The 25,943-nt window shown below is 43.3% G+C and overlaps 1 protein-coding gene across 3 annotated transcripts; it reads right to left on the bottom strand.

The window, feature by feature from the left end:
* Positions 1–658: 658 nt before the first annotated feature.
* On the bottom strand, positions 659–25,842 carry rpa1 (replication protein A1). 3 transcript variants are annotated; one of them, XM_086215276.1, is made up of 18 exons: positions 25,551–25,842; positions 24,916–24,963; positions 24,674–24,830; positions 24,511–24,589; positions 24,070–24,178; positions 23,703–23,791; positions 23,527–23,601; positions 22,279–22,399; positions 20,787–20,889; positions 20,600–20,668; positions 20,104–20,296; positions 18,268–18,404; positions 16,952–17,100; positions 11,277–11,406; positions 7,413–7,589; positions 5,348–5,455; positions 4,998–5,084; positions 659–1,774 (listed from the first exon to the last, which is right to left on the bottom strand). In XM_086215276.1, the coding sequence occupies exons 4-18, from the start codon at positions 24,539–24,541 to the stop codon at positions 1,670–1,672; spliced, it is 1,683 nt and encodes a 560-aa protein (XP_086071402.1). In that variant the 5' UTR covers positions 24,542–24,589; positions 24,674–24,830; positions 24,916–24,963; positions 25,551–25,842; the 3' UTR covers positions 659–1,669. The 3 variants fall into 3 exon arrangements, with proteins under 3 accessions (XP_086071402.1, XP_086071400.1, XP_086071401.1); XM_086215274.1 differs by lacking the exon at positions 24,674–24,830; XM_086215275.1 differs by lacking the exon at positions 24,674–24,830 and having other exon boundaries at positions 22,279–22,396.
* Positions 25,843–25,943: the final 101 nt, after the last annotated feature.

Genomic DNA, 25,943 nt, shown 5'->3' with positions numbered 1-25,943 from the left:
GACTGTCCAGCACCGCAGTCACTCCTCACGATGAGCGCTTCAGGAAGGCACTCTCCAGGAAACAAAGGGACAATACACTCATTCTTCAAGATATGTTGACTGTCCCACATTCATATAAAAGCAACAGTTAAGCAAAATGCAATCATGTATGCATTAAGATATGGTTACATAGTTACTGAAATGTTAACACACTGACCTGAAGCTCTTCTGCTGCAAAGCCAAATGTATATGAAGGACTGAGTGTCGACAGTCTCAACGAAAAACATTTCAGCCTGCAGCATCGAATCTTTAAAAAGCTGCTGCCAAAACTGAAGATTAAGACATCTACAGAGAAGACAATGACAAGTCTCACATCAGACCGAATCATGAGCTATATTTACACACGCTCAGTATTCCACTATTATTCTGGTTTTTGCCCTTCTGAAAATGACAATACTTCAGCTAAGTTTACACAGCTAAAAGGGAGGAATATTCCACTATTAACCCCGTTTACACGCAGCCGAGCAAATTCTCCCGAGCTTGACTTCTCGCCAAGTGTGAAGCTACATCGTTTCTCCTCATTGGCATCCGCGAAATAAAAGTAAACGGTGCTAAGAGTTGCTGCACTGGTGAATTAAAAGATGAAAAAAAAAGTGCAATGTCTTGTGATTTTGGGACAGGTTCTTTTAATCCATCTCAACAACTTACAGGCAACAGACGTACAAGACAGAGATGAGTAACTGAGGAGAAAAACAGAGGGATGCAGCAGTACTGAGGTTCTGGTTTACAACATCAAGGTTTAAAAGGAAAATCTGTTGCACATCTGAGACATGAGGAGAGACGGCGTGCCTGTGAGGAATCCCTTAGTGGAGGCAGAAAAAAAAACAAAAAAAAAGTTTTTTTGTTTTTTTTTTATTAAGGACAAATCAGAATGTGGGACAAAAATGATAAAAGTGAACTAACAGTACTAGAGTGTTCATACTCTGACGAGAATAAATTATCCACTGCGGAACAACGACTTGATCACGTGTATCTTTATTCTCTCACACATACAAAAATGACAAAGGAAATTCACAAAGAAGTCACGGGAAATGAAAATGTATTACTTGGAGGAGGCAGTAACTTCTTTGCACTGTGCATGTGTTAAGGTGTTCGCAACTACGTGACAAAGGCAGCAAAAACAAAAGAGAATAAACAGTCTTATCAGGGGTGTGCAGGTCCGGCCCAGGCATTCTACGTGTGCGTCAGAGGGTGAAAAGTCTGCTGGTTACTTTGCTGGTCTCCTGCTTCAACCAACCACCGGCCCCACATGACTACGGTGTGTAGACACACAACTGGCTGACTTAAGACAGACACACTGCCCATTTCTTTTGTGGCTTACTGACCCGGTCTCTGCTCACATCCCCGCATTGCAAAAGAAGTTCAACAACAATACAGACAGTTCCCGGTCCGGAACACAGAGAGCAGGTCAGCTGTTCCTTCCCCGGTAGTTCAGTATTACTTTGAGGCGTTCTCATTCACAGGAAAAGTAGAAAAAAAAAAAGACACCAAAAAAACAACAACAACAACTTCATCACAAATGTATCAGTAGACAAAGCCTAAGTTGTTCAGAGCTGCTTGTTGGGCGCATAGAAAAAAAAAATAAAAATTACAAAACCCCAAGCAACACACGGGGCGAGATCACGGCTCCCTACTGTGCCGCCATTTTCCTGATGCTCATGATCAACCTCTTGCTGTAGTCCTTGTGGTCAACAGGCTTCACGTCCAGCACTGTAGCCTTGATCCTGGATTCATCCTATCACACAAACAATAGCACAGCCCAGTCACAAGACGCACAGATGCTGGATTCCCTGGTTCGTTGTGTATCCATAAGCAGCCACATTCACATGGGATATCAAATCCTTTTAGCTTTAGTTGTGCTGCTGTACCAAATGAGGTACAGACACATGAACGTAGGAATCTTCCCTCCCTGCATGACACAGTAGGTTAATGTGATACATTTGGACGAGATGTCTGAGACATGCTGGCGTTCTCCTGAATGCTTTCACAGCCATAACCACCTCCACAGCTGTCTAGACAGGGAAAGGTCATTTCCACCACGGCTATTATTCTCTGACTTTAAACCGAGGTTACACTCACTTTGTCTCCATTAATCCTCTTGCTGCTAAAGTGGAGGAAATTCTAATCATATTTCTTTTGCTTTGGTGCCCACACTCAAGAATAGACCCATTATAAATGTCTTTACTCGTTTCATATGATGCAAGATAAATGGGGATGAAGAAAATAAATATATATATGTCCAACTGAGTAATATTTTCAAGATAATGCGAAATATAACAGAATTAACATGCACAAACTTTCATCTGGTGATGCATCACTCAGAATATATTTAACTTCTGGTCATTATATTAAGAGTGGATTAAGCAAAAGCATCAAAATGGAAAACGGGTTAAAACACACTTGCCAAACAAAAAGGGAAAGTTTTGAATCGTCTTCATAACAGAGTAAAAGGCACCCTGTGGAGTTTCCTATCGGGTCTGAATGTGAACTGGTGGTACGATGAACAGAATCCTCACCATTCAGAAAGAGCGCAACAATTCTCAGTGTGTGGCAGCATTAATAATAAAGTATTCATCATTATTCAGGGCTCCGGAACGCAGCCATTTCGGAGCATTTCGAGCCTATTTTAGGTGTTAGTGCGCCTGGATCTCAGCAGTGCAACTCCTAAGAATATCCTGGGCAAACACCAGGAGGGAGCGAGAAGCTCATTGATATATTAATGTATACGAACGAGTACAGCCAAACATGCTCGCAGGCCCACGCGCGTGTCACGTGGATTGTAGCGAGCACGGGGCTGCATCAGGACAACTTGGAATGACGGCTGTGGCGTTTGAAACACGTGCTGTTGCAAAACCTAAATTTGAGCATTTCAAAAAGGTAAAGAAAAACTTCCCGCACAATGTCACACTCGCAGTAAAAGGATTTCCATAATGATGTTTGGGTCTCGTGACCGTCGTGGGACTGTTCCACCTCAAAAGCAGTCTGATGAAGGTCACAAGACTGGGACATCATAATTAAAATCCTCTTTTACTGCAAGTGTGAGTGAGTGGGAGGGTTTGTGGGTTTTTTTTGTCCCCGATAAGTTGACCCTTTGTCTCCTCACATGCACCCGTCTTCATTTGCCGGTGTGCAAATGCACCGTTTTTGCATCATACTTGAAAGCTAAATTACACTTTTTAGGTGAAGAGCCATTTTGTATTAAACCACCTTAGAATTAACATGCGATCGACGCACGTGGTGCTCAGGTGATTGCAGCCAGCACCTGCACACCTCAACAGAGGGCACCTGTGGAGTTGAACTGCGAATGGACTAAGAGTGGAGGCAGAGAAAAGTCAACATATCCAACAGTTTAAAAATAAAGCCAAGACACAGCAACCTGGAAGAGCCTCATTACCTGTAAATACATGTGCAGCATGTGGTAGGTCTGGGGATATATGGATTTTGTCAATGAATTCAAGTTTTTTGTTGCGGACAATTTAAAAGATTAAAAAGTCCAGTTTTTACTCTTCTTGCTACGGCGCACCTGTTGTCCCCCGGGAGCTTCCATAGCGTTCCCCTTCACCCCTCCCCCTTGTTTCCTGCGCATGCAGCAATCACTGCAGCGGTTGCAGTGTGCATTGCACATCGCTAAAGATATGGTACCCATATATACAGTGGTTAGTTAAGTTTTTGATCATTGTTTTGAGTTCTCTCTGTTCTTTGTACTTCTAATTTTCTTAAAAAAAAAAAAAAGGAAAAAATCGTTAATTGAATTTATTGTGAAAAAAATCTGAGATATTATTTTAAGTCCATATCGCCCAGGCCTAGCATATAGCTTGTTTTTTATGTTGATCTATTTCTAATACTGATAACTTAACCTTTTCCTGAGCTAGGGGGTAGGACTTGACAAGTTTACACCTCCTCCTACCCCTTTTCCTTCATGTCTTTTGTTTACATTTTGTTGTCCGTTTATCTGTCTAATAATTTAGTTATTCATTTCCTTGTTAACCTGATCTTGTCTTTGTTTTCACTGTTTACACGTTCGAAATAAACACAATCAATCAATCCTTGTCGTTCTTTTCAGCCACTTGAATCAGTTACTAAATATAGAATCTCAAAGTCAGCTTCATGTCTTGGAATATCACAGTCATAATCATGATATCATAGTCCTTCTTGGGCTGTTAAATAAATCAAGGCTTTTAGTTTTCCTCAGCTGATGTGCTAACCCTTCTGAGAGAGCCCAGAATGGTGTGGTTAACGCTGGAGGACCTGCTCTGTCCCACATCAAGCCCACACCACATTGAACATGACAACATGTGAGAGCCAACACACAATAGGTGGCTTGCAGTATTGAGGGAAGAGAATAAATCCCAAAAATGGGATGCAGGTGTCTCTGTTGAAGGAGTGCGGGGTTCGGAGGCAGCAGCCAATACATGCTTGTAGCAGTGCCATTGGCAGTGAGGACGCTGAGCTGAATGTGACAGACACAGTGGCCTCCTCTGTGCGTCGAAGGCGGATGCAGCCCCTGGCTGGGCTCCAGACTTCCTGCTCAGAGTCCCAGCCCAATCAATTCTTTTATGTGCTTCCCTCAAAACAAACCTCTATCTGTGTGGCCGACAGGAAATAGTGACCGCGACTAATCTGTGTGCGCACCCGTCACAAAGCCACTGAAAATGAGCAGCACTCGACGGCAAACATTTATTGTTGTTTTCTCGACTCCACAGCCATTCAAAATGAAGGACGGGTATTTTCATTAATGGAGAAAAACTACAAACAGGAGGATTTAAAGAACCCGTGAACATGCCGTGCATTTCATTCAAATGAAGGTGGGTGGGTAGGCTGCAATTTTCCTCATTGTCTTTAACAGTCATATTTTCCATTTTCGTGACAGCAGTACGGTTTGTCTCGAGAGTCGGCCGTGATTAACAGTCAACTCTGAGCCATTTTATCTGAATAATTACCAATCCTGGTTTACTTACGTTATACGTTTCCAGTTTCACTCTGTTGCGGAAGACAAATGTGTTGAAGTTGGCCTGCTGGAAAACCTCGTCGAAGGCAACTTCGTTCTGAAATTGCCAGAGAAAATGATTTGATTCATTTCAATTCCAGAAATCAACATGTTCTTTGTTGGTTTCATGGTTTCACCATTTGACACCGAACTGCGATGTTTAAAATATTCAACAAGAAACCTGGCAGATAATCAACACACTTCTGCAGATGCAGGAGGAGTGTGTGAGTGTGAATGTTTGGCAGTATCAAAGCCTGAGCTCTAGCCCTTACACTGGCCATTTCCCGAGGCCAGCACTACATGAAAGAAGTGCTGTCTTACCGAGTCCTTGAGCTGCCCCAGGTAAGCTGCATTCTGGCCCAAAATGGCCTCTGCACTCTCCTGGAAGCAAGTCACCCACTGGTTGTCCCCATAATCTGCGATGTTGGCCTGAAAAATTACGAAAAAACAAAGAGACAAGGAGTCAGCTGCACATAGAGGGACTGAATGTTTTCTTGTTTACATGTTGTGAGGGAGCATCATAAAGTGTTTTGATGGTTCTTTGTGGATGCTGAAAATAGTGCATAGTTAACACATCTTTAATTAGACCACATCCTGCTGCCAAGCCTCGCCGTTAAAAAAGAAAAAAGAAAAAACAAATTCACAATGCACTTGTGATACATACATTGGGAGCGAATTCACAGCTTGTGTTTGAGCTTTTGCAGAAAAAAATATGTCAACTGGGGAGTGTTGGAAAACAAAAGCAGCTCACGTCACTCTGTATGCTTTTGAGTTCAATGTTTTGTATTGTTTTTTTCTGAAAGAAATTTGATTGCAAATGAGCAGAGAAAAGGGCATCTGGGTTTACCCCTGCACATTCTGTCAAATGACTAAAGGAACTGCATGCAAAGCTGTAGCAATTAAGGAAGGCTAGGTTAATCCCAAGGGTAGAGAACGATCTAAAAATAGTCCTTGTTGGTCTGTCACCAGAAATGGTTTTAAATGTCTCCACATGTAAGTAGAAAGAGCAGATTGGGGGAACTACAGGGAGCTGGTCTGAAGGGGTGAGAGAGGCTCGAGTCCCTGGAGACAGAGAGAAGGTAAAGGACAACAGTTCAGAGGAAGTGAACGTCAGAGTAATGAGATGCACGACTGCCTGGAATGATGACACATCAGGAAGAACAGCCTACTGAGATGAGTACACGCCGCACACGCTTCCACGAACAGAAACCCTACATCGAAGGCTTCGTATTTACATTTTAAAAAAAGGTATGAAATTTCTTTTCCCTAAAGTGCGTTTATGACTTATCAAAAAAATTGTGATGCATATTTTCTGGTGTTATTATGACGATCAGCAAGTTGACAATTGGTTGCTTAGTTGAGGAGGACTAAAATACTGAGAACAAACGAACAAAAGCAATGGCGTAAAGTAAGAGCTCCATTACTGGACCGGGTTTAAGTGAAAGTTTTACTGAAAGAAACCCAAAGCGTAGCAGTCCGTACCGACCATTATCGCTCCCAAGATGTTTCACTCCAGCGCATTACCACGATGCGTGTCCAGTCTCACCTGCAAATGTTATCATTCATACCCTCCCGATAATGACTTCCAAAGCTTTTGTCTCTTCTCCTTTTGGGGAAAAAAAACCAAACATGATCCTTCCTTGTATTTGCCAGACAAAAAAAGTGTATTTTTCCTTTCAAATATCTGTCTTGACCTCACAAAAAATGTTCTTGCTTTCTGCATTACTTCTGCTGGACTCCAGAAGTCAGCAAAGTGTCTCAGCATCCATTTATAAAATCAAGCGTATTGTCTGGTACAATCCACGTCTTCTCTGTCCGGCTATACACTCAGACAAACTGGTTCATGTCCGTCAATGGTCACGCAAAATATTAAGTGTTGCAGTTCAGCTCTAATAGTAAATATTCTGACCTGCGTTGTCGCGCTTTAGTTTCTTAAAACCTGCTTTTATCTTCCCCTCAACAAAACCGACTGCGACTGACTGTGATTTCTGTTGGGTCCCATGGGACTCACTGAAGCCCACCCCCAACGCACTCCTCTAGATGTGCACCTTCACGTCAATATTTCCCAAAGTCTGGTTGTCCCTGTACACACGAAAGCACACACATTTGGTAAACAAAAAGCTCCTCAGTCTCACTTCTCCCTTTTGCCCACTGAGTTAGTATGCAAAGGACATTCAGCCCCAATTAACTTCAAGCATTGGACAATTGATATTCACTGTCACTTCGGATTAAGCCAGAGACTGGAGAAATGTCAGCAGCTTTTCCAAAAGTCTCAGTTTTGTTTTTTTTGTAAACACATGTACACAAGGCAAAAAAAAAGCTACAAAACAAAAACCCAATGGTGTGGATGTAGCCTTAGGAGAGCTGGTGCTGCTGAGTCACTCACAGAAAGAATGAGGCGGTATTTGAAGTTTGGAAACTCTTTGTCACACTTCTCACAACGGAACATGCCGTTCTGCTGGTCTACCACTTTTTTGTTACAGTCTTGGCTCGGGCAGGCCTGGTAAAGGCAGTTCTCCTTGCGCAGGTACACTATGGTAGCGATGCAGGTGAAGTAGTCCGCCTAGAAAGGAGAAGGACAAACGACATAAAAACCAACACATTTAGAAGTTGGCAAACGGCTTCAAAAATAATACTACAGCCTAATCCTGGTGAAGTAGCGTTTTATTTCTGTTTTAAATCAAACTTCATCCCTGTAAACTGCATCATCCCATATTACAACGAGCTTGAAAATATATAGATAATTAATCAAAAGTCATACCATTGAACCCCACATTCAAGTATTATTCAAAAAATAAAAATAAATTTGGTTCTTGCTTCAGACTGCAGTTTTAGCTCCTTCGTGACCTTTTTATTTTTGAATGCTGAATATGTTGACAAGCACATTCCAGGCAGGCGGCATAAATTAAAACCCCCCAAAAAAACACAACAACACACAAACAAACATTAAGATGGTATTTTCTGGGTGTGTAGTGGAGTACACAAGCAGCCAGGGAGCAACATTTGTGCTGCAGTTGCACGCCCAAACCAGAATCCTAATGGCTCTGACATAAATGCAAATGAGTGAGGTAGCTGCTGCCTCCTCCGTGATGTCGAGGCAAGACTTAGACCCCGGCTGCACATGAATAGCTTTTAGGAAACATCCCTATTCTGCATGGAAAATACCCAGGCAAGCGAAAGGAATTTCACATTCATAAATAAGATGAATATATAAAAGGAGGCTTTTGGATGCGCTGTGATGAAGGAATGAGAACTTTTAACAAGGTTGCAGGTGAGTCACATCGCCGCTCCACCTCCAGTAAGCCTCTTGCAGCAGTGGCCGTAACGCAGAGTAAAAGAATCTCCCGAACAGCCGATGGGTTTGGGCATTCTCTCATCATCAACCTTCAGAACAGAGAGGTCCCACGCATGGTCAGCTGGAGGCAGAAGCTCAGGGTGCAGATCAACACGCCTGCCACCTTGAAGCCATAATAACCAACAATATTAACCAATGATCAAGGTAACACAGAAGCGTCACTCGCACTGGGGTATATGTGGAAGTAGTTTCTCAACTGCACCGACTGGTGACGGTGAGAGAATTGATAAGCGTCAGGATGCCTGGTCAAGACACGCAGCCCGAGTTCCTGGATCTCACAACTTCAAACTCTTAATTGTTTCAATATTTTCTGAGAAAATAACAGGAAAACTATCCCAACAACACCTTAAGTTCAATTAAAATCTGTTCAGTCAGTCTCTCACTTCTTCATTTTCTCACTATTGGTTTAGTATGCAAAGCATATACACTGGCAATTAACTTCCAGCGCAGGCTATTGATAGTCACTGTCACTTTGGATAAATAAAAAGCCCTGGAGAGCGGAAAATGACAGCGTCAAAATAATGGAAAATCCTCCTGTTTCAACACATCCATCCGCCAGCTAAGCTTCTTTAATGACTGTTTTGATTTTCCGAAAACAATCCAGACAACCTCCTCTACTTTCCAAAAGAGGTTCAATTAATCAAGTAAATACCACTTCAATTAGCGAGCGGCTGACCACAGTTGCCTCGGTGCGGCGAGGAACAGGAGAATTTGTTTCTCATCTCTGTCACAGGCCGTTACAAAGTAGTGTCAAGCCAACAAGGACTGTGGCCACTTACTGTCACAGAAAGGGCAAAGGAGCAACGTGGCAACTTGAGATTGTGGCACAAAGACTTTGTGACAGGGACAATTAATTGTAACAGACTTGAGTGTAGGGGTCTGGAGAGGCCTGACCCCCATGCCCTCGTGTATGGGATGTCTCAGAGGGGTTGAGGACAGCCTCAGCTCTGCTCCTTTGTCAGTACTGGGACTCATCACACACCACGCTGAGGAGGAGCAAGAGCCTCCATAGCCCGGGGTCACACATTTCCTCCACAGCAGCAGGAAGCTAATGCCAAGAGAAGCCCTTAAAACCTGACAGCTGGCTAATAGTTACAGGCAGGATTTGGGGTATGGAAGTGAAGAGAAAAAGAAATAGATGGGACTTAAGCTGCATTGTAGGCGTCAGGATGATAGAGGACCTGAAGTGGCAACACCGAAAGAAGCACAAGGTGAACTAATAAGCCGTTAACCATCTATGACTGGGAATCCTGCCATCCTGGTCACATACGAGAGCGTTATGAAGCCTCTAAAAGTAGGCCAGGGTTACTCTCAGCCCCAGGCAGCAGACCAGCATCCAACCCTCTGACATCTTTTCCCCAATATTATGGCTTTCATTTTAATGCCTTCTAATTCTGTATTTATCACTTTTGTCAGCATTAAGTGTCAAATCATGTGGATGGATGAGACTTCATTATCATAAAGTACTCAAACTTAAGTCATACATTGAATGAACTCAGTTCAGGTTGAGCAGATAGATGATGAATTTAATTAGCAACTGTAAAATGGCCATTAGTCTGATTAGGCTGGAATCATTCCTGCAGGTGATACCAGTGAAGAACAGCATTCATTAGCAGAAAATCCTCCTCGGGAGGCAGCACGGGGCTGGTGACCAGTCAGGGCTCCTCGGTGTGTGACTGAGTGCTGCCTTTGGACTTTGATTTTTTTTCTCCCTGCGACTAACCGCCAGTCAATACTTGGCAGACTTAGACTTTCCTCATTGACTAACATTTAGTTGACTATTAGGGGGCAACTCTGTATCACGGTGAGGAGCGTCAAGTTATCACTTGATCTGGCTTACTGAGGGTGTGTGTGTGGGGGGGGGGGGCAAGAGGCTGCGCAGAAACCCCGATTTTTAAAATATACCCACCCGTAAGTATTAAGGGCCACAGCAACTTAAGAACCGGAGGGCCCAGCACACACATCAAAATATTTAACGTACTCATTTACCACAACGCATTTTCTTCAGAGGAATCTGCTGCTTCCATTTAGATCCTCAATGTTTGCATTTCCTTCTTTCTGAGGAATGGAAGTTCCCTAAAACTGATTGTCCCTGCTGAATAGTTTCTTTGCTGTGTCTTGGTGTCCTATCATCAACACCATCATCATCATCTCACACCATACCGAAATGGTTCTTTTCTTCATGGGTTTCTTTCATCATAGGATGATTACTTAAGTAAAGAGCAAGCCAAATTACCTTTGTTAAATTGCATAAACTAATATCTCTGCACAGGTCACCTATTTCTGCTCCTGTCGATTTGCTCGCTTGTGTGAGCACCTTCTCCCTCAGCAGTGTATACAAAAAGAGTCTGAAATTCTAGAACATATATGACTTGACTTACCTGAGAGTGGTAATTTCATTACAGAGGGCAAAGAATGGAGCCTGTGTAATCTTTATAAACAGTACAGGAGATGAATGTGACTTTCACTGAGAACATACACCCAGACTGAACGAGGACACCCACAATACACTGGATTAATGAGCTGTGGGAGGAGATCAGGAACCTCAGTGGAATCTGATTTTTAGCACACGTAAGTGGTGTTGCAGTCATTTTATGAGTCAGTGATTATGGAAATTCATCATACTGACATGTCAGCTGAAGAGAATCTTTGCAATGCAGCGTTACAAACATGGCAAGGTTACACTGGGACTATACATACCTGCAGAGTGCAACAGGGGTTTCAATAAACAGAATAAAAATATGCAGCTTAACTGTGAGCAGCATAGTGTTTTTTGTTTGGGATTCACACTGCTCTTTGAGTTTGTCCTTGAATACCTTCAAAGAATGATTCTGGAATAATAACATGTCTTAAGCTACCATATTTTGAATGTTTGAGCGCATCAGGCTTCAGTACCTTGTCTCCATGTCCCAGATGTTCATTCTTCACATCAGCTAGAGCCTTCCAGTTGGTGTTTCCTCCCCCGCTGCCACCTTTCAGCTCCGTCAGAGACATTCCGTCCATGGCGTGGCCCTCCTTGTCGTACCTGTGTGGGAGAAAAATCACCAACAATTTAACCTTCATCAGTACACCTTTTAGTGGTTTCAGGACTTCTACCCTACATCATCACAATCACCCAAGTTCACAATGCATGAACACTCAGGTTCCTCATGCCGGTGTGCTGAGGCCTACTTTCGTACTGCAATATTCTGGACCACACTTTATTCATTTCAGTGCATCCAAACCAAAGCAGGAGGCATGATGTAGTGCTGCCCACATGGATGTCAGCACGCTGCAGGCTGTCCATTTAACAGTTAGATCTAAAAAAAAAAAAAAAAAAAAATCCTGTTTCAGGCGGAGCATTCATTTGTGTTCGTCAAAGCAGGGATGGCTCAGCTGAGAGCGAGGCAGGCTGAGAGACTTGAGAAATGAATCAACAGAGGAGGGAAGATGAGCTGGCCAGGGTCAGGGCTGATATCAGAAACCCATTTTCATCCAGTGTCACTGGTAATTCATGGAAGACAATGGGTAGAAGAAGGAGGAGTGAAGGAAAGGTGTAAGAACAAAGGATGGGTGGCAGCAACGTGCCGCCCCCCCCCCCCCAAAAAAGAAGTTAAAAGCCATCAGAGAGATCAATGGAGCTTGGTAATCTGTTGGCCACAAGGCAGAGGGAGACGCACAATGGGGAGGTCAGGCTGTAAATACAGGGAGAGCAGGCCTTGCTCTTGGAGGCAGGACTAATTGAAAATATCCCCATTAACGGTTCAGACTGTTGCCTGAGCGGTGACGCCGACTGCCAATTTCCCCTCCTACTGACAAATGTGAGCAATTCTTTATGGTGGCACCAATTTCCTCTCCAGCGTCACTGCATGGGTTTTCCTTTAATTGTGCCTGTACTGAGTCAGAGACTTGAACAAAGATATCCTGACAAATCAAATCAAATGTGTTCTCTGTCATGGATTCATATCTGGGATTGGTGTTCTACAAGGGAGAAAAATCTGCTAACAACACAGCTGAAAGGATTAAAAATGTATCGCACTTGAAACGAAGGCAGGACTGCAGGACTCGAAGGGCTTTGCAGTGTTACGTGGCTGCTCTGGACATCTGAATTGGCAGATAAGCAAAAGGGCCGCAAAGCACTCAAGATAGCACCATGACAGCCTCCACTCTAAAAACTGCATTTGGTTTTAATCATACAGACAGCAAGAAGCACAAGCAACAGAAATGGCACGACACAGTCACACAACAGTGATCTTGATGAAGGAGACAGAAAGAACAAATTAGACGGGGCAGAAAATGTGCAACAGTCAACTGAAAGAAGCATCCAGACTGAGTTTGTCTCTCTGAAGACGTGCTGCTGACTGCAGGAACACAAAAACAGATGGCCGCCACTGCAGGTTGGCAGGCATGCATGTGCACGGCATAGACATGTCAAACGACAGCGTGTCAATGAACTGGGACAAGGGCATACACGTGTCAGTGGGAGCGGCAGGAAGGGAATCTCTCAGTAAACTATGTTCTCAGCTCTGTCACGAGACTGCTGCCTCAGCTGAGATGGGCAAACACACCACAAGAGTGATTACTCCATGTTGTGTGACACTGATCGCCACAAGTCAAACACTGAATGAATAAAAAAGGAGCAGCCACGGTTGTGGCTAATTACTTAGAAAGATAACTTTAATATATATCTTAATTTTAGAAGATTTATGGCAAAATGTTTGATTTCAAATGTCAAAGAATTATTCAACCACCTGTACCAGGTGCGCTGTGTACAGTGATTAACACTGTAAAATGGAAGCGAGGGGAACATGTACACGCCACTCCGACGACTGAGACAGTACTGCATGCATCAGTAGACTCTCGCCAGTGTGTCAAATAGTTGAATTTTTATGAGTTTGCCCTATAAAAAGGAGCTCCATGGAAAAACAGAACACACTGTTGATTTGAATAAATGTGATGTCTGTATCACACCAGTCAAGGGCAGTATGGGGCTTTCTTCTGTACTCTCAAGTCAGTGGATAGCGATGACTGACCTGCTGCGATCTCACCTGACCAGGAATCCCAACTTAGATCATGACTCGGAAGAGTCACACACACACACACACACACACACACACGTTATTCCTCCTCTTTAATTATATCCAGCCTAAGATTTCTTTCCTATTCATTCACTAATAAATGTGTTTTCCAGCAGACTTCCAAGTCCGTGCTGTCAAAAAAAAAAAAAAAAAAAGACTGCCTAGGATGTGGATGTGTTTCACAGACCCTCCTTGTACACCCTCTGATGATGACATGCCAGGCAAACCCTCACATACGAGCACACATGTAAATTAGAACAGCTTAAGTCCATCAGCTCTACATATGTGGCGTAACACTTGGCCGAGCTAGATTTATTTAACAAGAGGCAGAGTGCCACACTTGTCAATTCTTGACCAGCAGCGTGCAGCGATGCTTCTCCAGTCTGATGAAACATAACAGAAGAGGCAGGGGGTGAGGTGTGTGTGTGTATGGGGGGGGGGATGTTTTATTCCTTGGCATGTTCCAAGCAAAGTGAATTGCCCAAAATGTTTGACACACTCGTCATGTCTGCTGGGCTTTGACTTTTAAGGCATTATGTAACTAATAGTATGCAGCAAATGGCATATGACTGAGTACATACTTGGAAAGAACGTCAAAATCTGTTGATTAGGCCCTCCTTGAACGTGGCCCAGACCACCTCTGAATGTGGTCCGAGTGAACGGATCTCAACGTAACCCGACTGTGTGTGCTCCTGATTTTTAGCTCTCCGTTTGTGACCAGGCAATATGAGAAACACACACTGCATGTAACTAGAGTAGCTCCGCCCCACCAATGTGATGCACACACTGGTAAATTCAACATAAAAAGCAGCTTTTTTTTTTGTGCTACTCAGCTGATCCAGAGAAGCAGTTCAAGGTCGAGTGGCTCAGCTGAGGGGTAGATTGATAGCAGCGCTTGAAGGACTTCTTCTCCTAAATTTGGTGCAAAATATTCACCAAGTCTGTTCTAAAAACCTCATCACCTCTTCAGCAAGTGCTGCTACCCAATCGGATCATTACAGCACAGCGAAATATCAGGGTAAAATAAAAGTCAAGCGAGTAATGAGGCATCATGTTCACTGGGAGCGTTAGACCTTGTTTGCTCGTGGGCTGTCATAATTACTGCAACCCAATTGTAAGCGAAAAAAGCTGTCGTCATGATCAGACAGACGGACAAATGTCAGCTTGGCCCTGAGTGACTACATGAGTCGACGGTGAATGTCTGAGGTTGACAGCATCAGGAGCTGCAAGTAAACATGCAGAATGTCGTTGGAGTAGTGGCTGGCCTGCCTGACAGGAGGAGACAAGACAGAGCCACCATTTCTAAATGTGCTGTTGCCACCTAATGGACAAACTCATCTGCACAGTTGGATGAACATTAACTGCAGTAGGGATGTTTTTTACACTGATAACTATCCCTGTAAATCCCAAACTGGATTACACAGCTTGCTAATTTGTAATTTAAAGACATAATAAAGTGAGAGTGAGAGACCGCACACCAACTATGCACCGAGATCAACAGAATCAGTGCAGCAGAGGTCAGCACTTTTATTTTAAGGAATTTAAAGCCATTTTTAATTGCTGCAAGACTGATTAGTCACATCAGAGAATACAACTCAGCTTTCTGTATAATGTGTAAAGTGCTGAGCGGCACCACTGATACTTTGCATGAGTTAGATTCAACAGCTCACCAAGGATAGATGATTCATTTGAGGACGTCCCTCAGGTCTGCACCAAAAAAAAAAAAAAAAACAGAAAAAAAGAACCCACAATCAAATTAAGATGCCTCTGCACCGGTAAAAGTTCAGCATCCTTTGTTGTGCTGACAAAGAAAGCTTTGGGTTCTCCATGAAAGATTATAAAATAACTCAGACTTGTTCTGGGTTTAATTGATTTGCTTCCTTTTTTCTACTGTCCATCTTTTAGATCTTGCCAAGCTAACAGAAGCTTCGTTACTGGGCACAGACGTACCTTCTCATCTCTAGCTCTCAGTAATTCAACCTTACAACTAACTAAGAGGGCTGCTCTCTCTCTTTCCCTTTGACGCCACGAGGCATGCGGTACTTTGGTGGTCACACCTGCAGCTTAATGGTCTTGTCTCCACCATGGTGGCTCGCACTTGAGTTGACTTGGATGGATCGAGCTTGGCCTCTTTCCGGCTGTGACCTTTAGTGGATGCTTACCTGACAATAAAGCAAGTTGCATCACTGTGGAAAATGTAGAACGATTCGATTACAAGAAAATCAGCAGCGCTCACGGAACTTTCGATTCAAACAAAGAAACTCAAACCATCAGCGAGCAATTGCCATGAGCCCAGATATCTTCTATCTCCCCATTACTGAGGCATGCTGGAGCATATTGGGTTTATTTGGATTTGCTTCTCTCTCACCTTCAAAGTCGAGTCATTTTACCGGGCTGATCATGCAGATAAGGTCTTAACAAGTGTAAATGCACACAGTTTGTCAAGGCAAAATAAAATGCTACACTGGGCTAATCACAAAATACATTTAATTGACGGTTTTCCGCTGTTTTTTTGTGCAGTGGGCCCAGCTATTGGAGGGTAAATAAGGAAACATTTCTTGGGCTGGATCGATTCACTTACAAATAAAGACATTTGCTTTCACGTCAGGAGGGAGGGGCAGGTCAGGCTTATTTAAGTAGGGACTGTAAAGGTGGACAGATCGATGAGTGCGCCCCGGTGCTGCAGTGAGGTTAAGTATCAGCCGCCCTTCATCTATCAACAACCTGACAATCTGTAGCACTTCATAGCGCCATCAAACAAAGAGTCCCTGCGGCCTCGACGTCACACGCGGGCGACGGCTTTGTTTTCAAATCAACGACACGAACGACAAACGATTCACTTCGGTAGCAGGGACATACGCTTAGTCCAGGCTTTACCTTTGACATACACCAGGTCACGTGACCTTGAAGAAACCTCAGCCCAGGTTCCTTTGCAAGAAATATTTCAAGTCGTGTCACACGACTGAACGACGCTGTATTTGACTGTCACTGTTATAGTATCTAACATTAATATTCTACAACACTCCTCTATAGTGTGCAACTGATTTCCCAAAACAAACAAAACATAAACACTCCACACACCAGTATTACAATCAACAATTACAATCAACGTAATCACAAAGGAATTAGTCAGGATTTCTTGTCATCTAGAAAGACGATTAGGGAAGTAGAAGGAGCATTTCCACAGATTAAGTATGATTTCCATTTACATTCAACATTTCACTGGAGCAATCCCACCCCCCACCACCACAGTGGCAAATGGAGGGAAGCTAAACATGATAATGGGAATCAGAGCATGCTCTATCCCAGCATGGGAAATGGAATCTTGGAATCTTTCCATTTCAGCCGTAGTAGTTATATGAGGAATGTGAGCATCCAGAGGGTGAGATAAATCAGGAGAAAAAAGAAAAAAGAAAAAACAGGTGTGAAATGTATAGCATGTCTCATACACGTTGTGAGGGCACGCTGTCAATTTTCTTAAGTGCATTATCTATGAGCATCAGGCTCGCTTACCAGCCTCGGAGCTTATACGCTTCAGGAATGTCTGGGTTTATCATCAGGGTGCTGCTGAAGGATGCAGAGAGGGACCGGCCTCCAAAGTCGGAGAGCTTCGCCGCCTTAATGGCTATGATGGGTTGTCCAGAGCCATCGAACTTCTCTGCCTACACAAAACAGAGATGAAGAGACAGGAGGGATGACCCTATATCACGTTGTTCAAGTTCCTCACATGATTGCTTTGGTTGGTAAAGTTGTCTTTTCTTATCATCATTATTTCAACAACAATGTCCAATTCAACATGCCAACGCATTTTCCCCTGAAGGATTGTGGCTGAGGATTTATGACGGTCACCATCTAAGCTTTGCGTGTTCGTACGGCAAAAGAAGCGGTGGCAAATTAAGCGCAGTCCAACTGATCTGAGGCGCGCAGATACTTCATCACTGCCAGCCAGGATGTTTAGTCACGATTGACCTCATCTGCTTCCATTCAACACTTGACTAACTGATAACAGGTATTTCTGTTCAAGGCGCATTTGAAGGTGAAATTGCAGCAGTTTGTCAACTCTCTCTAATCAACACAAGTTCTCTGCAGGAGTATCTCTTTTATTCCACAACAGATGCTGAGAGTTCTCAAGTCATCAGCTTCAGCTCGGCTTCCCACTCTCATTGTAACAGCCTCATAACGTTAAGCTGAAATCCTTGATTTTACAAATTCCCATCGTCATCATTTTTGTTCCATCTGCAAGAGGCAAGAGCTGTTAGAGGAAAGCACACCTGTGATTCAGAATGTACCGAGATCCAGCCATTCACTCAGAGTCTGCCTCCTCTCTTAATCTCACACGAAGCTTTGCAGCAACTTCAAATCACCCAGGATGTGATGCTGGTCAGTAGGTGTAAATTGATGTGGGTTGGGGGCGGGGCCATGTAGCTGAGCTGATGTCTGCCTGACTACAGAAAGCTGCACCGACTCAGGCACCACTGCTGGTTAGTTTTCAGCTTAATCAACTTTGTGAGTCAAGTGTAACCCTTCCACCTCGCCCATGAAGCATTCCACTGGCTTCAGAGTGGACCTGGGCAATCACAGATAAAATTTCAAAGTTTTATCACAGTTACGATTAACAAATGGTTTTATCCACTGTTTTAAACTGTCCTAATCGTTCTCAGACCAGCTCTTTACCGTAAATATGCTGAAGTGCCGAGCCCCCGCTGATAAAAATCATACAAATGATTTTGGGCAGGTTGGATACAGGGATGCCCCCTCCTATGGATTAAGCTTGACAGATTTTCACCAACACCTCCTTCCTCCTTCAGTATTTCATCATCTCTACTCACTTCCTCTCCCCACAGTGTGACAGACACCACCTTCCCAGACATGTCCATCAGACCCAGCGTCCTCTTTGACACTTCGCGGTTAGACTTGGTAGTGAGGCGGGTCACCTCGTCCACAGTCTTACACACACCGATCACATCTGCAATGAAAAACATGAATCATAGTTTGTGTGTGTGTGTGTGTGTGTGTGTGTGTGTATTCAAAATGGGTCAAATTCGAGTAACATTTTGAACAAACCAAATTTCTATTTCCTGCACAAATAAATGTTTACACTGAAGCAACCATGCATCTCTGACGCTGCCTCTTATATGCTAAACCTTACAGAAAACTGAATTTACATGTTAATATCACTTTTTTTTTAGGATTCTATCAGTTGGATTCTTTTAAAACAGACAAGACTTTACTGGCAGCACTGGCACAGAAGCGACATGTTTATTTACACAGCATGGCGGCGTCATGCATTAGCATTAATGTGTTCCTAAAAAGCTGCTCCAAACAAACTAAAGATGTCTGCTCCACATTGTCAGTGAGGCAGCATTTTTAAAACATTTACTCACACATGATGGAATGCAAGAATGTCACCTCCAATATCACCATTACTAAACACTCCACTAAAACGGTTAGTGAAAGAGATCAAACCATGAAACTTAGCATTAGTTGAAGTATTATTAGTACCACAGCTCTTTTCTCTATCTGCTGATGTACTTTAATTACCTGAGCCTCCCAGCATATCCATCTCTACTCTCTGCTACAAACCCAATCCTCTGCTTAAACAGGATTACGGCTCTGTGCTCGGGATCATCTCAGGAAGAGTTCGACTGAGAATCAAGATGGTTGGTTTCCTCTTTTTGTGATAGGTAGAGCATCGAAGAATCAGGACGCATTCAGGCCTTACAGAGCTCAAATCCTCCATGAGGGAAGCATGATATATTGGTAGAGAAGAAATGATCTGTAGCCTGGTGCACTGTGCAGTCGTTGAGAGCCAGTGAAAAAATGACCGGTGCCATATTGTGTTGCACATCTTTGCCATCTGTGCAATTGTTCAGAGTACAGAATAAAACACCATAAGCACTATTGTCTCAGTAAATGGACTGGCAAACGTGGCCACCTTTTGAACAGAGCAAACAGTTTATGGCAGAAACACTGCCCCGAGACAGCAATGCAGCGGAGGAACAAACGGAGCCTGAAGCCTTGTTGGAAATGCTTCACATGGCCCAGTTTCTGAGTTCTACAAGTCTGACGTTGGGCTTTACAGGTTTCTCCATTTCAGTCTCAAGTGATACAAATGATGCCAACATGTTCGAGAAAGCACAAGGACTCATCTGTTATGCCTGACAGCTTGAAGTTAACGTTTCAACTTATTTGGCTTCCGCTGTAAATATCTGCAAGCACGGCTGTAATAACTGAAAGGTGTTTCACTCTTACAGCAGCCAATGAATGTGCAGAACAAACTATGTCTGCAGATCCACTCAGCCCATCCTTGTTGCAGCCTCTCAAAGTGCGGAATTTTAAACTTCTGTGCGTCACGCATGAGAATTAACTTTGGATGTTAGAGCCATTGATCTGAACAAAAACGAGACATCTGAAGATGTTGCTGTAAGGAACTAAAGCAGTACGTTTCTAAAAATTGAAAATTTCAGAAAAGACTTGAATCTATACAAAATAACCGTTGCAACTCTCGTAAGATTTCACACCAGGAGTGTATTTGTACCTGAAGTTTGGGCTGCAGGCTTTAAGTATTTTTGTTTCTGGGTCCATGAGAAGCAGACAAATAGATAGCAGGTGTCTGGGAACTTGATTACGTATTTCGATATTCCATCCAAATTATAATTCCTTACCCACAATGGCATCTTTATCTCTGTTCTCCAGGTCACCGATAGAGACAAAGTCGCACTGCACCATGGGAACATCACAGCTGTCCTCACAAGGGATGATGCTGGTCTCGCCATTGAGCGTCATCTCGTAATCATTCTTCACTGATGTGTACTGCTTGTTGGCAATCTTCAGCGAGCCTTTGGTGACATAGTAGACCTGGCCGGTGCAGACGGACGAAGCACGTGTTAATCAGAGATCTGGGGAGCATTTCACCTGACGGAACGGTTCAAACATGACTTCAGACAGTCAGGGATCAACAAAGGCTGGCAGATGATCGTAAGCTGCCTATTGTATGGGTACAGTGCAGCCAGATGACTCATTCAGTCTCTGTGGTTTTAACTCGCTAAGTACTGGCAGCTGTTGACAGAACAGACTGCAGCCAAATCTGCCTTTTACAGCACAGAAAAAGACCGTTTTGCCAGAGAATTTGGGCATAAAGAAACATTTGGAAAGTCTCACCTTCCCAACTTCAATGAGGCTGAAGAACTTGTCCACCTCTTGGTTAAAGCCAGTCACTCTTATCTCTCCCTGGAGCAAAATTGGAAGTTTGGTTACAGCAGGCACAAAAAGCATTTTCATACTAAAAGATAGTTGGCTTAGTAAAGCTAATATATGTGAAAAATAATGGATTCAAAATGAAGCTCACACTCTCATCCACGAGTTCCATGGAGAAAAGTTTGCCGTCACCGCGGGAGTTGCTCCATGTGCGGATGCTGCTCTTGTTGGTTACACGAGCACGAATCGTCCACCTGTCACACAGAGATAAGTCTGAGTTTATGACTCGTTCACAAACTGTTGTGTGTTTATATTCTGCACAACTGCCCCGCCGTGCCCTTTGGGACACACAGCAAAGACCAAGACACACCGATATCCATCACTATGCCTGTCAAAGCACTTTGTAAACATCGGTTTTTAAAAAGGTACTTTATAAAGAAGGTTTTTGTCATGGGTGCCTGCCTTCTTCTCTCCTCCTCAGAGACATTATGACGACTGAACCGCAGGTGTAGCTAAGGACATACACAGATATTCTTTATAATCATACTTGGATTAACTGAACCTCATTATTCTGTCACAAACTCAAGACTTCAGTATTGCACCTTTCTGTGATTTGAAAATTGCAGGAGGCCATCTCACACTTGGAAACAAAGCATTGATTGTCAAATCCAATTGCTAAAGTCTGTTTTCAGTACGCAGGCAGGCATTTAAGCCAGTGGAATCATTCTTTCAACACCGTACAAAACGTAGTTCCTTCACACCTTTGGCTCACATTTGTCAAGTCTCGTCACAATGCAGGTGTGCAGCTGAGATCTGGTCCAAACGTCTCCTGGTATCATGGCTGCAGTGATCCATAATTTGATGCGCCTGTTTTGGTTTTTAAATGCCATCAAATATCTGTGTGTGTGTGCGTGTTCAGGTTTGCAAATTCTTATACTTATTTGCCAGCACCATTTGACTGGTCACTGATATGTCAGTGTGGCACACTTGTTGAAAAACTGCTGTGCTTTTTCCGAAATATTCCGTTTGCATTTCTTGACGTAGTTCATGTAGGACTTCCTGGGTTGATTAAGACCACAACCCTGAGACAGAAGCCATCCCTTTTTCAACAGTGTGAAAGAAGGCGGAGTGTTTGCTGGTTCTTGGTGATGCATTCGTCCCTCCACCCCTGCAGTGCTTTCCAAGCATCAGGCAAGAGAAGCAACACGAGATCCACCCCCATGGTAAACAGCAAAGTCTTCTTCTCATCTTTGTCCTCCAGAGGAACATTAAAACCTCATCGGCCCACAGCACTTGTTCCTGTTGCTTATCATGTTAGGATTTTCTTCAGCGTTCTTCTGCTGTGACTGCAGGTCCAGCCCTCTCCTACCGCAGCTTCACTGTACACCATCATTCTCCAGTGTGCTGAATCATCCTGCAAATGGGGGTTTTGATTTGCTTTTCTAACCAGCACACCTGGCTACCCGTGCGAGTCTCCTCGGTCTTTCAGAGCTCTTCTTCTGCTCCATAATTATCTCTTTAACTCCGATTCGTGCGGTGAAGGGTGACCAAGCTGCATTTAGCTTTGTCAACAGCCAATTTAGCCATTAGCTGTTGTTTATTGTTACTTTCAGGCACCTCGATGCTGACTTTATAGCACTCACTTGGACTGGTAGGGGTTGAGGCTGGCAATGGGCACTACTTTGGAGCCGCCCCCAGGAGTGCTGGGCATGGCCAATGGCGGTGCCTTCTTCCCAACATCTCTATTGAAGCCTCTGTTCACTGCTGGAGGAATGATGAGAGAAATAAATGATCCATGAAGAGTGGCGATGGAGGGGAGTCAAGAGAGAGGCACATACATTATTCATCAGAGACAAATTACAAAAATCCAATTTCTTTGGATTGCAACTGCTTGATTACTATAATTATCTCACTTCATGAGGGAAGTTTCATCAAAGAAAACCTTTAATGACTTAAGTAAATTCACTGCCGTTGACTCCCAAGTCTAGCAAAAAGGGAAAAACTGAACAGGAAACAAAAATCTTGTCAAACCAAGATGCTGGAGAGTGTGTGAGATCCAGCATTCTGGCGGACGGGATGATTCACATTTCACAGAATTGGAGCGGAGTGTGAAATGCGGTAACAAACTGTAGCAGCTCTTCCCTGAGAGAGCGGTGCTGGCTGACTTTGAGATTTCCCGTTTTAAAAAGCGCTGCACATTTGATTTGTGTGCATCTCACGCGAAGGATTAGAGTTCAAAGTGTCCACTTAAGTCCTCCCACTTCGCCAACCGCTGCACTTCTGGTAATTAAGCCCCCAGATCAAGCAGCGCACGCAGAGAAATGAACAATGACTGTGCTGATGAGGAGGATGCTCACCACAACCTCAAGTCCCATACGGCAGATTTGAGGGATGAATACCTGCTATGATCCACTCTGATGGCTGCACTGCACATCAACACTGGTCTAGTTCTGCGCTACCATCCGATGCTCCTCTCTGACATCAACAACCACCTGTTTTTCCACATGCGTTCACGCTATAATAAATATGCTCTTAATGGTTCCTCTGCTTTTAAATGAAACGATTGATTTGACACAGAGGGAGAGAAGGAGACTTTTCAACACACACTGACTTTAACAACTCGACTGAGCACCAATTCAGGAAGAGAAGCTTGGAATAATTTTTAAGGGTCATTAAAATACTCAGCACAACTCTAAAGAAATGGCTGCTGACACTGATTTTTTTTTTTTCTAAATTGATATCAAAAGTCCTCACCCTGAACAGCTGTGGCTCAGCAAAATTCATGAAGACCAGAGAAACGCTGCCATCTGGTGGTTCACATGAACAACAGGCAAGCTGCGTTTTTGACATAATTATTTCTTTTTCCATGTTTTTTTTTTTTTTTGGTTCACCTTCATTTCCATTTTGTGGCTGCAGCGGAGGACGGCTTGCAGGAACTGGGGCTGACTGCTGAACTTTATTCTGACCTGCACAGAAAATTCCACAATATCAATCTCACAATGCAGAGATGTAAATTAAACATGATCGAACACTCCTAGAATTTAATGACATGGTTGGGATTCCCTACCGTCACTGTAAGGTGTCGGGTCGCCGATTCTCCCTTGAACATCTTGAGCTGACTTGATAACATCGACTTCCAGAATGATTACCACACGTCTACAACATGAAGGAAAGGAAAAAAAATAAAACAGAAGTTGCAGAGAATTGCCTTGTGCGCATCTTTAGGAATGACACAAGATTATTTCCACACAATGCACATTTTTTATCCGTAGTTCCACAATACATAAATATTGTGCTTTTTTTTTTCTTTGTGAATAAAGTATTTTCAAGATGTGGAATATAGTTACTGCCACAGCTACTGAGATATTTAGGAACACATCTGGATTACGGCCAAGTGATTGTCCCGGTCTGTCTACAGAGGGTTCGATACGTACCGTCCATCCTTCAGAATATTGGTCACGTGTTTCTTGAGAATGCAGATGCAGTTGGGGGCCAGTTTGCTCTCCTCAGCCAGGTAGTTGAGCTGAGTAGAGAGCATGAAGGCTGCAAGCAAGGAGAGAGTGGAGCAGAGGAGTCGCGGGTTTATTCTTCAGAGTAGTGCTATAATCATCTACCTGAGGTCAACGTCACACTCACTGTCAAAGACAACCACAGTGGCTCCTGTGAAACCAACAATTTACTCGCTCAGGACAACCGTTCATTCTGGTTTGCCAAATGAACGCTACAAAAAAAAACAACCTTTAGATTGTTCTGTGGTTAAATAGTCAGATTTGTTGTTTAAGATGCCTCGTTTATGTTTCTTTGTGCGCCTGAAATGTAAGGACCCTTAATTATTGCCAAATACAACAAAAACCTAAGTTAAAAGACAAACTTACAGGACAGGGTGTGTTGTCCATCGCTCATCATCACCCGAAAGCGGGCAGGACCATTCCCCCCCTCAATCTTACGAATGTTCTGAAGGGTGATCAAGGAGAGAAAAACAAACCCCAAATCAACCTCAAACACTAACACAAGGAATAACAAGTTAAATCTACTCACTGCGTCTGAATACAATCACCGGGACTTTAAAAAATACTACATCTCATCCTCAACACCAGGAAGTGTTTCCTAATTATGGGTCATGATCTTTGATGCTTTGGGCCAAAAACAGTCCAGCAGTCGAGTAGCATTTCAGCACGTCGTGGAACTAACACAGCTGCAAATTTCACAGCAATGCTTCATTACTAACTGTATTGTTAATTACACGTAGCAGCTAATTAGTCAGATGCTGTCATGCTCACCACCAACTGAAGCACCGGGTCATTCCCACCGTTGCCATTTGACAGAGCCTGCAAATACAGAAGTAGAGCTTTGAGTTGGAAATCTGACAACAAGTCCCCTTTCAGGTAGCTGTACTTTGGTGTTGGGGGGACTGAATGTCCCTATGAACACCTGATACAGTTCATCACCAGAGGCAGAAAACAGCACTCGTCCTCTTTATATATATATATATATATATAAATAAATAATACACATACATACACACATATATACATATATGCATACATACACAAAAACATACATTATACATACTCACATATATACACACATTATACATACATATACAAATACATATATACACGTATACACACACATTATACATACTCACACTTTATACATATATACACACATACACACACACATTATACATACTCACACTTATATATTATATATATATATATATATATATATATATATACACACACATATATACATATATACACACATATAAACACACACATTAGACTTAAACCGGTTGTTTCTCTCGCCCCACGTAACAAGCTAACCTCGCTGAACAATGACTGACAAACTCGTCCACTGAAATAAATAAAACAAAAATTGTTTTTCACTATTTTTGACGAGTAGGTAGCCTTACCGCTATCGCTCCCTCTGTCAGTTTCATGGTGTTCAGGAAGCGTTGCTTGAGCCCCGAAAAACAACAGTTAATAGAAATACTGGAAGCACAAGAGACGTTCGACTCCGACCGAGGACCGCACACGGAATTAACTTGTGGCGCCAACAGCTTGGACAAACCCGCCAAGCTACGCAGTTCCTGCCCTAGTTTCCGCTTCCTTTCACCGATCCGGCCTCAGTATTATCAGTAAAACTCGCTCCCGGGGAACGATTTAACTGACCGGGGACCAGCTGCCAACGCGCGCCTGAATGCGTCACCGTACGCGCCTGACGTAACTGCGACGCATTCACCGAAACGAAAAAAATAAAAGAAAACTGACACTTCACTGCCACTCGTGGTGATAAAACCTTGTAA

Source organism: Aulostomus chinensis, chromosome 10 (genome assembly GCF_037954235.1).
Source record: "Aulostomus chinensis isolate RoL2024-O1b breed Wild chromosome 10, RoL_Achi_v1.0, whole genome shotgun sequence".
Lineage (NCBI taxonomy): Eukaryota > Metazoa > Chordata > Actinopteri > Syngnathiformes > Aulostomidae > Aulostomus > Aulostomus chinensis.
The sequence above is the reverse complement of the archived record's forward strand: the minus strand, read 5'-3'. Positions and strand labels throughout refer to the sequence as shown.

What these genes read in the sequence shown, in the direction of transcription:
- rpa1 (XM_086215274.1), bottom strand. Translation starts at nt 25,577, where the DNA reads ATGAAACTGACAGAGGGAGCGATAGCG. An exon ending in CCCGACACCTTACAGTGACG is followed by an intron (nt 23,602 to 23,702) that starts GTAGGGAATCCC and finishes TTTTCTGTGCAG; the next exon opens with GTCAGAATAAAGTTCAGCAG. An exon ending in GCGTATAAGCTCCGAGGCTG is followed by an intron (nt 11,407 to 16,951) that starts GTAAGCGAGCCT and finishes TCTCCCACACAG; the next exon opens with GTACGACAAGGAGGGCCACG.